This window comes from Brachyhypopomus gauderio, chromosome 2 (genome assembly GCF_052324685.1).
Source record: "Brachyhypopomus gauderio isolate BG-103 chromosome 2, BGAUD_0.2, whole genome shotgun sequence".
NCBI classification, from domain to species: domain Eukaryota; kingdom Metazoa; phylum Chordata; class Actinopteri; order Gymnotiformes; family Hypopomidae; genus Brachyhypopomus; species Brachyhypopomus gauderio.
In genome coordinates this window covers 9,174,521-9,188,931 of record NC_135212.1, presented here as the reverse complement: position 1 = coordinate 9,188,931, position 14,411 = coordinate 9,174,521, and the positions used below count along the sequence as shown (strand labels likewise).

The following is a 14,411-nucleotide window of genomic DNA, read 5'->3' as shown; positions in this document are numbered from 1 at the left end:
AAGCAGCATCCACCTACATTCCATCCTACCTCGCTTGAAATGAGCTAAAGCTTAGCTGTCCACCTTGGGTGCTAAAGTGGTGTTAAAGTGATAGCCGCTGAAATTATAGATATGAGTGAACATTATGTCTGTTGATATTCCCAGATCATCTTTGTTCATTTGTTCTTTGTTCACTATTCCCATTGTCGTCAAAGGGCAACAACACAAACAATGACTAAATCCAGTATTACTGTAATACAAAACACAACAAAATCTAGTTTGGGAGATTAGTTTTGGTGTGTCTTAACCCATAGCCATATCCTTCTGCAACTCAATGAGTCCCTGTTAGTATTGAATAATGAACAGTACTGTATATAATTTCTTCATCAGTAGCAGTATTTGCAGGGCATTCCTATGGCAGCCCACAAATTGTGTTTATGCCATGTTACACCTGCCTGCAGTGGGTGCAGTGTGTTCAGATAGGACATCCATCATTTTAGGACATTGACAGAATGTCCACAGGGTGTCTCGTCTGAGTTAACTTCTTCAGCCATGACTAAGTATATAATACTTTTTTTCATGTGTAACCTGGGGATGTTTCTCCTGATCATAATGAAAATCTCTAAGGCCTGAAGTCCACTTAATGCATTTAATTTATCAAAATGTCACTAGACTTCTGTAATGGGTTTGTACCATACAACCCAATGCAATCCAATTTTGCAAATGTATTCACAGTCCCACTGTGGGACTGCACCGGGCTTTGAACAATGGCCAGACATTCTTTAAAAACCCTTTGAGTATTACACTGGTTTCCCTGAGGTTCACTTGTCTGCAGTAGACATACAATTAACCTTCGCGTAGAACTCAGTAAGTGAATCAAAGGAGGCCACTGAACTCAAGGCTGTGAGAAGAAAACGACGCCAGCTGCCGTAGACCTCAAACAGAACGAAAGTCTGAAGAGCCGGAGACACACTAGAGGTTATCTGCGTTTTTATCACTGACTTAAATGCTTTTGGCCTTTACCTACACTGCTGTCAGTGGACACCTCCCCTTCCTTCTCTCACCACCATTCTCCTCACAGAATCAAATTACTAAAGGGCGATGTGTGTGTGTGTGTGTGTGTGTGTGTGTGTGTGTGTGTGTGTGTGTGTGTGTGTGTGTGTGTGTGTGTACTCTAAACTCTCTAGGCCTAAAGCACCTGTGTTAGTTGGATGGAGTTTAGGGGCAAATAGATGGTCAAGACGCAATAACAGTGTGATAGGATCTATGATCATGTCTTCATGACCAAATTCTGCAAAAAATTAAAGCTTTTAACTCTCATACTTCTCTCAAATCTACTGCATGGGTGGACAGAATATGAACATCATACTTTAAAATTTGAGAAAAGTTGCTACATAATCAATATACTTAGCATAACCATACGCAGAGTACATTTTTATGCAGGGATAGCACAAAATGCTCTGTGCAAAGCACATTAACACAGACAAACAAACAACAAAACCATCGACTGCTAGAATCCACACAGGCCCGTTCTGATGACGCATAACAGTCCAAATTATGGACAAAAAGATAACGCTACATCTTCAGCAATACCTGTGAACTGCTCTTTTGTGCCTAATGTTTCCAGAGCCATCTTTTTCCATAGTCCTTCCAAAGCTGAAAATAAATTCATTTGACCCTGTGATAACAGTGAGCACACTTTTCTTCTCTCTCTCCCCTTCTCTCTCTCTTTGTAGTGGATAAGAGTGAGGGCTCTGGGATGGTGTGGGAGTTCGCTATCTCCCTCCCTCCATATGGTGCCGTCTTTTCTTATCTAGAAGAATGGCCAGGGCCTTCATTTTTCAGACACTCTTATCTGAAAAATCCTTTAAATTGAATATTTACTGGGCCGATGTTTTCAGCTAGTGTTTGACTGCTCCAGGCACTGTTCTACCCCTTGCTAGGACAGACCAAAGGGGACATTTTCCATCTTTGTATTCTCCTTCTTTCTCTCTCTGCATTCACTGTATGAACAAATGTAAATACATCAATAGGTTTATTTGAATATGTTTGTATATTTGGTTTTAAGGATTGAAAGCCATTAAAATGTTGGAGGCTGATTTGAATAGGTTACTATAATACAAATAGTAATAATATGAGGAAACTGTTCTCTTTGTTTGCGACCATTTTCCCCACAGTCGAGGGGTGCTAAGAAACGGGTGCTGTTCAGTCAGAGACCGCTTCTTAAATGTGTGCGTTAAATCAGTGCAATTGAGGATGTGATTGTGGAACTGAAGTCAACGCTGTAGGCGAAGATAACTGACTAAACGTTTTTATTACAGAAAAAAATATTAGATGATTGCTTATAACAAACACGTCCTAATTAATGTGTTCATGTTGCCACAGTTAACTAAAATTGACGTTATTTGAATAACATCAATATATTTCTCAATCACAGCGCTTCAATTAGTGTGACCTCACCCCGTAGATTCAAATTTTAGGTTTAATAGCAGCTTTTCTATCATAAAATAACCTATTTCAAAAGACGAAAGTACTGCAATTCTCCTACGACAGCTGTACTTTGACGTACATATTTCAGTTGTATAAAGTCACAAATTTGATTGCATTGTAAGCACCGCCATCTAGGGGTGAGGTAACCGAACATAACTCGCATTGTGTTGTATGGGGCCGTCAAGTTAGCCACAAGTCATAGTGCAATAATGAATAATGCACACAATATTATTATTATTGTTATTATTAATAATAATAATAATAATAATAATAATATAACAGGTATGACATTACAGGTATGAATTATTTTGTAAATGAAGCCACATTGTTTAAAATAATCGTACACTTAAGGACAAAAGAACATTCGTCATAAACTTATATTTTCCCATGTGTTTAATTGTCATTAAATATAAGCTTTAAAAAAACGCGGCTCGGATGCCTTCGTCATCACTGTGCGCCGTCGGTGCGTTCTGCTATAAGGTTCTTTTCCCCTCTGAGCCAAGTAACCTGGCTAGCTAGGGCACCAAAGGGAATCATTCGGCGGTCGAGATGTTTTCTGCTGCTCTTCGTGTTTCAGCCTCAGGTATCAGGAGCTTAGCGAGGATACGTCCTTGTTACGTTGGTAAGTGTGGTTTCTACTCATAAATAAGGAGCAGTCGAATAATTAGCTACAGGGTCTACTAGCGAGCTAGCATCTCAAGGAGAGTCGCGTATGCCGTGAATGGCAGCTAGTGCAGTCTGTTAGCAGCGCTTACGTCGAGACGTTTGACTGAAAAATGCTAGCTAGAAGCTAACTACTTAAGTAACTTTGCCCCAAAACAAAATACAACTACCCAAACCGACGTGGAAGTGTAAAAAAAACCCAAATATTGTTCGCACCTACAGCTGTGCTTTATCTGCTAGCCCTGTGCCCTTGTGGTGACCCAACAGGAGGAAGTGTCGGGCAAAATCCTCGAGGCTTCATACGTGAACACACGACTGTCAACAAGCAGTGAATCTCTTTGCCCGTAAAGTGAAAATCTTCACGTGAATCGTTTTTGGGTCTTCAAAAGCCACCTGTGCTTGAATGTGGTGTACACTTTAGACCAGCTGAGTGCAACACTGATCTGATCTTTTTACAGTGGTTCTAATTATTAGTGCTCCTGTGTTGTAAGATACTAGTTTTTTCGTCTTGTTTGTCGTGAAATCCATCAGTGTAGATGTCTTTCTTTTCCAGCCCCCGTGGCATCTCGAAGTTACTCTCATGCCAGCGCAGAGACGGACGAGGAGTTCGATGCTCGCTGGGTGACATACTTCAGCAAGCCGGACCTTGACGCTTGGGAACTTAGGAAAGGTAAAATAGAAAATGATCGGACACTGAGAGTTAAAGCATATTTGAGTGCTTCAGTCACATGAGGTGCGCCCACATCCTTTTTCCTGTGTCTCTCTATTGTTTCTGGTTACACTTCATAGGTGCGGAGACGGGGAGTGTACAGAGGAAATATGGATATTGGGATTCAATACCCATACATTAATCTTAACTCATCCCTTTGTTTGTTATGTCGTATGTATTATGGATATACCCAGTGGAGGTTTTAGCAATACTTTAAAACAGTGCAAGTTCACACACCGTTTGTGTTGTAAGGAGACTGACTGAATTGTTTTTCCACTGCTCTATTAAAAGAATGTATTCACTATGTGATGCATGCAATGTACGTCTGATTTTTTTTAAACACTGCAAAAGACTTGCACATAGTCTCTCCTATCAAAACGCTGCAGTTAAGTGGAACTATGGAAGTGGAATTGTGCCATCCTACAGTTCACAAATTAATGGTTTATCTGCAATCACACTGACTTGAATGTAAAATCTACATACAGTATGGGCACTAGGGTTGCAGCGGTAACCGGTTTCACGGTATACCACGGTATTAAAATGCACGGTTATCATACCGTGTGCGTCTGCTTATTACCGGTAAAAAGCAAGCCAGCGGAGAAACTGACCCGCGCATGCGCAACTCCGCTCCGGTTCAGCTACTCAGCACACAGCGGTGAGAATGACAGAAAGTGCATCAGACTTAACAAATGTTAAAAAAAAAAAAAAAAAAAGCTAAACTAAAATCAGCGGCGAAAATGACGTTGGCTCCACCCGTGCGCGAGGGTCTCGCGCGCTGTCGATTCGCGAGGTCGTGCACTATGCGCGCCGCGCCTCAGCGCAATGAACAAAGTCATGTTTGCAGGGTTCATACACCTTTATAAGGTGGAATTAAAGCACTTGTACGTAACTTTAAAGGTCCGTTTCAATATTTCCCAACACTTAAGTTAAATATTTATACATATACTCGAAATGATTAGCTTTTTCATCACATTATTTAATGGTTGTTTATTTTCAAAACGACCAATCTTAACGTCTTCACGTTCTCTCATTTTTCGTCCGGGAATTACAAGAGGCTCGTATTTGTTAACGTAAGACAAAAGAACTGTGCCGAGTCGCGCGCTACGGTCACTAGTGAAAGTATAATTCTAGCTTTTTATGGTCCTTGCTTTCACTGGATGTAAAAGACGCCATTAATTTACATGCGTTCATTTTCAAATTCTAACGTGTCTGTTTTTCATATGTTAAAACCAGACTCGGTGTGAACGCCTTAAAATAGAAATCTCTATTGTGACAGTCATGTCAGAAATAAATCCTCTCTTTCTGCAGTATCTGGTTATATTCTAACTTGGCAGTACAACGGACGTTTACAACAGTTGTTGATCAGACACTGACCCAGGCTGAGTTTATCAGATACTAAATAATTTAAACTTAAATAATTGTACTGAAATACATGATTTAGGTTTCTCTAATTTTGCAGTATTTATATAAACATGTTTACAGCTTTTTTTTTTTTTTTAAAGGAGACTTTTTGTATAGCTACAATAGTTCCAGGTTTCTACAATAAATAGTTAATTGAACAAAAAAACTTGTAATTTCTTTAAGGGTCAGTGTATCTTTTAATAATATACAAACTAACTGTGATACCGTGATAACCGTGATACCGCGGTATTTTCTGAGACGGTTATCATACCGTGAAAATCTCATACCGTTGCAACCCTAATGGGCACATTACAAAATTTATTAACTGTACTTGCAGCGAGTTTACTCCTCATCATCCAATACCTCTGCAGGTATGAACACGCTGATCGGTTATGACCTGGTCCCTGAGCCTAAGATTCTGGACTCTGCTCTGAGAGCCTGCAGACGACTCAATGACTTGGCCTGTGCAGTCCGCATCCTGGAGGCAGTCAAGGTGAGGGTGCTCCGGACCGGCCTGGCTGTGTGCTGTGCAAACGTGGTGCTCCTTCAAATTTTCATCCTAACATGTACATTTTGTGACCTTAAATGTTCAAGATCTTGATAGTAATTGGTAGATCTTGGTAGAAATGTAGTTGATTAAAGTATTGTTAGAAATTTAGGTTTTGTTTTGTTTTTTTGTATCCTGTTGTGTGAAGACAGCATTGCCAATTCCAAAAGATATTTAGTGTCTTCATTAGGTTAACATTACAGACAAACTTCAAACAAAATAATGCAGCACCATTGTGATAAACCTCTGTATTCATTAAATGCAAAATTATTGGGAACAAAAAACCTTTTCTGTAAAATGGCTGATATGAATCTCAGAACACACCTTAAAATTACAGGTCAGAAGCAACACATTCGATCACAGCTAGTTACACGAATGGCCCTTGGTGGTTACTCGTACAATGTTAGTTCCTTCTGTTTGATGTACACCAATGTCTTATACACATGTAAAGCTTTTCAGTGTAATGGGATGAAATTAGAGTTTCAAAGATGCATTATTAAGATGCAAATGAACAGTTAAGGTTAGTAACTCAATCTATTGCGCTAGCATTCAGAGATTCAGTCTATTACACTAGAAGCGATGTTGGCCTTTGGCTAGAGCAAATATCATTATCACTCCTCAGATAATAAATTCCATATCATGCCTAGGCAATCAGAAATGCTGAATGTCACTAACTAGCTCCTGCAAAATGAAATTGCATTTAAAAAGGTATTAGTCTTTGTGAATTCTTTAGGAAATGCACATTAAAGTAGGCCATGTAATTTAATAATATTTTGGATCATGTTTTTATGAAGAGCTAAGTCGTAAAAAGGTCGTACCACAATTCAGCATTAGTACAACTGAAGCATAATCTAACCCATAAACAGGTCGTTTTCAAGTTCATTTGGATAATTGTGACGCTACAGCTGAAATAATAATTTGTTGTTAATGTTGTAGCTATAATAAACTCGGGCTGACTTAGCCTCTGTTCACTCATAGTGTGGCATGAACCTTCGATGGTTGTAATGTTATTAACTGTGTCATCTCCTCAGGACAAATCGGGGTCACACAAAGAGATCTACCCATACGTGATCCAGGAGCTCCGCCCCACCCTGACAGAGCTGGGCATCTCCACCCCAGAGGAACTGGGCATCGACCGAGCCTAACCACCCTCTGTCGGGGCAAGTGGCTCATACTGCCCTTCTGATGTGCTGCTTCCTAAGTGGCATGTCTCTAACTCTATTTGCCTTAAAGTAATAATGCATGATATCAAACAGCAGCTTGCAAAACTGAATGATTGTTTGATTTAGATAGCACCTTTCAGAATACCCAAGGCGCTTTACAATTTAACACAGGTACAAGTCACAGACAACCAATCACACACACCGGCGAGAAGCGGCAGCCAATTGCGCACAGTGTACTCTCTACCGGAAGCCACAGACCCCTGGGGGACTGAATGGGGTGCAGGAAGGGGAGAGAGGACGGACCCTAGTGGCAGAGCACCATCCACCACTGGGCATACAAGCACACACACACACTCAGACACTATTTTTTTTATTGAACATAGAGACACAGATACACACTCAGGGAGGAATTTGTCAGGGACTGCCAATTTACCTAACCTCCATGTTTTTGGACTGTGGGAGGAAACCGGAGATCTCGGAGGAAACCCACACAAACACAGGGAGAACATGGAAACTCCACTCAGATAGGGACTTGAACCCAAGACCCCAGTGCTGAGAGGCAAACGTGCTAACCACCATGTTGCCCAAACAGAATGTCTATACCTTTTTAGATATGAAAAGGATTCTGCTGTCCATTTGGAAGAACTTTGATGTGGACTCAAGCAGTAGGTGAAAAGAAAACTCTACATGACCAAACAGAATCTTACAGAATATTGCACACTAGTGTCACACCAATTACTGTTTAATGCGGACACTTTATTATGTACACATAATCAAACATTCATTCATTCATTCAAAACTGGGCTGTATGTGTGTAAAAGGTTAATTTGGATGGGATGGTGCTGAGGTCTGTGTTTCATCAACACTCCAGGCAGGTTTCAATATATCCAGTCAGGTATATATAATTGTTTAATAGTACCATGGCCGCTACTTCATAATTCTCCACACAGTGTGCTTATGATACGTGTACCTCAGCACATCGATTGACCTTCAGTGCAACATGAACTTCAACCACCCAAACACTTCAGCCATTTATGCTCACAGTGCAATACACTGTAGTTCAGAAAAGAGGGGTGTTCATGAGTTTTGGAAGAACTTTTGTTATTGCCTTTTGTATCTAAGCAAAGCAAAGTTTAATTTTTTAATTAAGTTTATTAAGTGTAAAATACTGCAATATAAAACTAGTGTACTTGATTGACTTCTAATTGATTGACAAATTTGCTGCATTAGTTGGATTCCATATTTTATAATCTCTCTCTTTCTCTCTCTCTCTAGGACTCCTGATGAGGATGTTCATTGCACTTCAAGTCTCTGCCTTGTTCTTTACTGTCCAGTGTTTATACAGCACAGTCCTGTCATGTATAAAATTATGGATCTAATAAACAGAGCAATATCAAATGGATGTTTTTTTTTCTCCTAACCATATAAACTTCAAGCTTATTTACTTACCTTAAGGCAGGGATGTCAAAGTCAAATACACAGAGGGCCAAAAAACCGGACTGTTTCAATGTTCAGGGTTCGTACGGTCATGAAAAACCTGGAAAAGTTATGGAATTTGAAAATAGCAATTTCCAGGCCTGGATAAGTTTTGGAAAAATAAAAAATACTCAAATGTTTTGGAAAAGTCATGGAAATTTGCTTGACACAATAAATGTATGTTGTTCTGATAACCGGAAGAAAAAATTAATAAATATAATATAGCCATTTTTTTTTCATTGTGCGGACCGCTAACGTAACTTCACACATTAGTTCACTGCGTCGGGTTTCTCCAAGATGTCATCATACCTCTAGTGGAATGGGCACTCAGGCCCTCTGATAGACACGAGCCACAGTAATCACCCCCCACAATCCAGTTGGAGAATCTATGGTGAGACACAGCGAGAACGGCTCATGATATGAACAGCTGATCATGTCTCCTATAATCCACCTCTATTGCTAAGGGCAGGGTCGATGAAACGCCAGCTCCACCAGTGGGCACCTGTAAGCCAAATCCATCACCCTCAGCACAAACACGGGATTAGGGGGGTAAGTGCACTCTAGTGTCGCCTTGGTCCCACTGCAAGTACGAGGGCTGGATGGGCAACACCTGTAAATCACCTGCTTTGCTGTGATGGGGGCCAGAAGCAAAGCTGTTTCAAGAGAGAAATATCAGCCTCATACCCTCCAGCAGCTCAAAGGGGTGATAACGAAGGGGCTTGAGGGGGTGATGAACTGGTCACGGACATCGGACGATTACGCCGTGCCTCTTTCATGAAAGCGACAGACAAGGGGCTGCAGCCCGGCAGGCTTATCCCCAAAGCACATGTGGCAGGTTGTAATCGCTGCTAAGTACATCTTGATAACGGAAAAGGCTTTTACCACTCAGCACTGAAAAGAAGCAATGTTACTAGGAGCACACGAGTCCTGAAAACCTTGCCATTTCTTAGCACACATTGTGCAAACAGAGAAGTCCCTGGTACTTTGTATGATATCCATAATCAGGTGGTAGAGCCTCAGGAACATTCAGATTCTGGCTCTCGTGGGCCAGATTCGGAGAGCCATGCTTTCTGGGCAGAGGCAGATGGGTAGAACGGAAAATGCATGTCTTCCCAAGAGACAGGCCAGTGGCTACCTGCCCAAGTCTCTTGCCACTGAGCCAAGGGTCTTCAATCTCCATACAGAACGGTTCCTCATGTTCAGTTTCCTTAGCAAAGGTGTCGCACGGAGCGTGAGAAACTAGGGTGCTGCATCATGAGAGGTTTTTCATCTGTCTGTATAGCTGCAATGAGCAAGTACTTGGCCTGCCAGTTGATTCAGGCCACCGCCGTGCGACTGTTTGTTTTCACTAGGGCATGCTGACCTAGGAGGTGACCTCTGAAGAATCTCACCTCCAAGAGAATAGTGAGAAGTCCCTGATCATTTGTGAGTACCTGACTCAACTGCAAGAAGGTCACACACCATTCATTGCTCTGCCCATAAAAGATCAAATCAAATCAAATATATTTATATAGCGCTTTTCACAACACAAGTTGTCACAAAGCGCTTTACAGGATTTACAAGGTTAACAATACTATGGGTCCAAATCCCTAATGAGCAAGCCAAAGGCGACAGTGGCAAGGAAAAACTCCCTATGATGGTGGGGAATAGGAAGAAACCTTGGGAGGACCAAGACTCAAAAGGGAACCCATCCTCCATTGGGCGGCCCGTTAACACACAAAGTATAAGGTAACTAGAATGAAAGTTCTGGGTGTAGATATTGTCAATGTAAATGTCTTGTGATGAACGCCAGGTTTTCATTCCGTGTCGGAGTGATGATACTGGTATTGTAGGCTCCGACTGCAGTGTTACTAACCTCGGAGAAGAAAGATATGTGATGTGGTAAATATGTAACAGATTATTCAAAGGCCAAACTAAACAGATAAGTCTTTAGTCGAGTTTTAAACATTAAGACTGTGTCTGAGTCCCAAATAAAGGCAGGAAGATTATTCCACATATTATATAATTAATATAATTCCATTATATAGGTTTTACAGTAAAACCTATATGTGTGTCATATATTGTGGCTACTCCACCTACACGCCCTGTGATATGGGGCTGATGAACATAACTGTATCCAGGATGCCATCCAACATGCCAGGGATGTGTCCATAGTCAGAGCTATCCTTGTGGACAGCCTTCATCCTATCAGAACAGCAGGATCGCCCCAAAAACAGTGCTGCCATGTAAGCTGACGTTATTTTGACTAGATGTCTGAGGTGATGATGGGTGCACAGGCATAGAGATGTAACCTCTGAGTTGTAACCTCCTCTGAGACCCTCTGGAGACCCAGTTAGTCAGTTCTCTGTGAGGGCTCTAGACAACTCTTTTTTTTGTTTTTTTAATTGACATTGAACTCCAGATCCCACACCAAGTGACACCAAGTAAGAATACATGAGCGCCTGTTCCCTCTAGTGGGACTAAATTATGTAGTCATCACTAAAAAATATTCTTATCCCATTGTTTCTCAACTCTGCTTCCACACACTTGCTGAACACCCGCAGGGCTTGAGACACCCCGAACGGGACTATTTGATATTCATAGGCCCTGCCATCGCATGCAAATCTGACGGATTTTCTGTGTGCAGGTAAATGCCTATGTGAAATTATTAAGATTCTGACAGATTGATTGTCATAAACCGCTGGCGCTGATGAGTTGATCCCCAGAACACCTTGTGTGTCAGCATCATGAGCGTCTGCATTTGCATATCTTAACACTCAGAGATCTAAAATAGAGTGAAGCACAGAGCTGTGATCCTTTGGACTGACAAAGTAGGGGGAGGACAAACCCTGCTGGCTCTCCTCCTCTGAGACGTCTCTGATTAATTGTTTGCTTAGGAGATAAAGTCTCATCTCATAGGACAAGAGCTGAATTTCCTTTGCCCACTGAAACCAACGCCTCGCCGAATCCAGGGGATTCAGTAACGAAATTGCAGTCTGTATCCCCGAGAACCTGTGAGCAGCACCCAAAGGTAAAGCGCTCATGCATGCCACCGGTCTGTTCGCATGGCAAATGAATCTCTGGGGCTTTCCGTTCCAGCATCACAGACTGATGGTGTCAGCCCCTTGAGGAGCCGTGTGACAGGTTTGCATCAAAGTGTGAGCATGAGCTTCCTCTGGTTGGGATAGAGAGGACCGACAGGATAGAGTGGACAGACAGAATAGAGAGGACAGACACACAGAATGGCCTGGCTGAAACTGTTTGCTCTTTAATTATATTTGTGCTTAGTGGCGCTATAAACCTTGTACTACAACAGTTATCTTCATTGACTCATTCAGTCATTGAATCATTCAATGCCGTAAATTGACCATGGGGGAAGTGGGGAAGGGGAATACTACGCCCCACATTTCACGGGTCCTCCTGCAGAGTGGTGTACTGCACACAGGGTGGCGTACTGCACATAGAGTGGTGTACTGCACACAGTGGTGTACTGCACACAGGGTGGCGTACTGCACACAGTGGTGTACTGCACACAGGGTGGCGTACTGCACACAGTGGTGTACTGCACACAGGGTGGCGTACTGCACATAGAGTGGTGTACTGCACACAGGGTGGCGTACTGCACACAGTGGTGTACTGCACACAGGGTGGCGTACTGCACATAGAGTGGTGTACTGCACACAGGGTGGCGTACTGCACATAGAGTGGTGTACTGCACACAGTGGTGTACTGCACACAGGGTGGCGTATTGCACACAGTGGTGTACTGCACACAGGGTGGCGTACTGCACACAGTGGTGTACTGCACACAGGGTGGCGTACTGCACATAGAGTGGTGTACTGCACACAGGGTGGCGTACTGCACATAGAGTGGTGTACTGCACACAGTGGTGTACTGCACACAGGGTGGCGTATTGCACACAGTGGTGTACTGCACACAGGGTGGCGTACTGCACATAGAGTGGTGTACTGCACATAGAGTGGTGTACTGCACACAGTGGTGTATTGCACACAGTGGTGTATTGCACACAGTGGTGTACTGCACACAGGGTGGCGTACTGCACATAGAGTGGTGTACTGCACACATTGGTGTATTGCACACAGTGGTGTACTGCACACAGGGTGGCGTACTGCACATAGAGTGGTGTACTGCACACAGGGTGGCGTACTGCACATAGAGTGGTGTACTGCACACAGTGGTGTACTGCACACAGGGTGGCGTATTGCACACAGTGGTGTACTGCACACAGGGTGGCGTACTGCACATAGAGTGGTGTACTGCACATAGAGTGGTGTACTGCACACAGTGGTGTATTGCACACAGTGGTGTATTGCACACAGTGGTGTACTGCACACAGGGTGGCGTACTGCACATCGAGTGGTGTACTGCACACAGGGTGGCGTACTGCACATAGAGTGGTGTACTGCACACAGTGGTGTACTGCACACAGGGTGGCGTATTGCACACAGTGGTGTACTGCACACAGGGTGGCGTACTGCACATAGAGTGGTGTACTGCACATAGAGTGGTGTACTGCACACAGTGGTGTACTGCACACAGTGGTGTATTGCACACAGTGGTGTACTGCACACAGTGGTGTACTGCACACAGGGTGGCGTATTGCACACAGTGGTGTACTGCACACAGGGTGGCGTACTGCACATAGAGTGGTGTACTGCACATAGAGTGGTGTACTGCACACAGTGGTGTATTGCACACAGTGGCGTACTGCACACAGGGTGGCGTATTGCACACAGTGGTGTACTGCACACAGGGTGGCGTACTGCACACAGAATAGTGTATCGCACACAGCACAGCTTCTGTTCTACTCCAGTGTGTAGTTACTGGTCATTGTCAGCCAGTACTTTTTTTTTCATATTTACAGTGTTTGCAATCCACATTCTCCTAAGGGATAATTTATTTCTCTTAAAAATGAGCAGATCAAATAATCTGAGAAAAGCACAATGTCCTGGATTATGACAATTTCATTACTCAATGCTGTATGTTTTTGAGTTACAGTGTCTGCATTCTAGCCATCCTTTATGATTTATCACACTTAAATTTAAATGATGCTAAGCAAGGTTATTGAGATTACAGTATACGCCATCAGAGGCAATCCAACACCCCACTTCTCCACCCTACTGACCTCCAGCACCGCCCACTCACCCACCCATGATTGCTCCATTCAGTACTCTTTATTCCTCCATATATGCAGTCTCTGTTGTTCCTGAGCCATGTCTAATCTGTTAAGCCGGTACCGTTTATGGCCTAGTTTAGGGCAGTCATGGCCTAGCGGTTAGGGAACTGGTCTTGTGACCGGAGGGTCGCAGGTTCGATCCCCAGGCCATGACTGAGGTGCCCCTGAGCAAGGCCCTTAACCCTCAATTGCTCACTTGTATAAAAAATGATATAAAAATGTAAGTCGCTCTGGATAAGGGCGTCTGACAAATGCCATAAATGTAAATGTAAATGTTTACATCCTTTCATTGTAGCACATAGGCTTTTTTCATTTATTTTGTCTCCACGTGTCTCCTGATTCATTGCCACACATCCCTCAGGTGGTTCACCTCAGGGTTATTATGTTATCATGTTTAATCTGTTTTAGCGTGTTTCGTTTTCATGACCATTGTAATGTTGTATGTTACGTTGGCTTTGTTACCATTACCATTAACGCTTCAGTTGTAGACTTGCATATCCTTCGCATGTGACAATGGCCATTTCAGGGAGCAATGGTCTCTCTTTTGATTTCTCTTTTCTTTTGTGTGTCTGCATGTTTTGTTGGGTTTTGTCTCTCGTTAGTGTATTAGGGAGTTCGGAGTGGTGGTGCGTTCTCCCTGGAGATGTCGGGAACTTGTTCCTCCCCGGCGCTCTCCGTGTGGGCAAGAGACCATCAAAGGCACTCCGGAAATCATGGATGGTTTCTCTGAACCCACCTGGGGGATGTTGACACCATGTCTGTTTCAGGAGGAGATCTGGAGGTAGGTCATTGTGTGTGTGTGTGTGT

At 43.0% G+C, this 14,411-nt stretch overlaps 1 protein-coding gene across 3 annotated transcripts; it reads left to right on the top strand.

Annotated features, from left to right (window-relative positions):
• The first annotated feature begins 2,928 nt into the window (after positions 1–2,928).
• On the top strand, positions 2,929–8,350 carry LOC143486748 (cytochrome c oxidase subunit 5A, mitochondrial-like). Of its 3 annotated transcripts, none has more exons than XR_013123654.1 (6): positions 2,929–3,091; positions 3,686–3,802; positions 5,614–5,735; positions 6,821–6,949; positions 7,564–7,617; positions 8,228–8,350. XR_013123654.1 is itself a non-coding variant. In XM_076986151.1 (5 exons), exons 1-4 carry the CDS (start codon positions 3,019–3,021, stop codon positions 6,932–6,934), a joined length of 426 nt encoding a protein of 141 aa, XP_076842266.1. In that variant the 5' UTR covers positions 2,930–3,018; the 3' UTR covers positions 6,935–6,949; positions 8,228–8,350. The 3 variants fall into 3 exon arrangements, 1 of the variants encoding a protein (XP_076842266.1); XR_013123657.1 differs by having other exon boundaries at positions 7,564–7,621; XM_076986151.1 differs by lacking the exon at positions 7,564–7,617 and having other exon boundaries at positions 2,930–3,091.
• Positions 8,351–14,411: the final 6,061 nt, after the last annotated feature.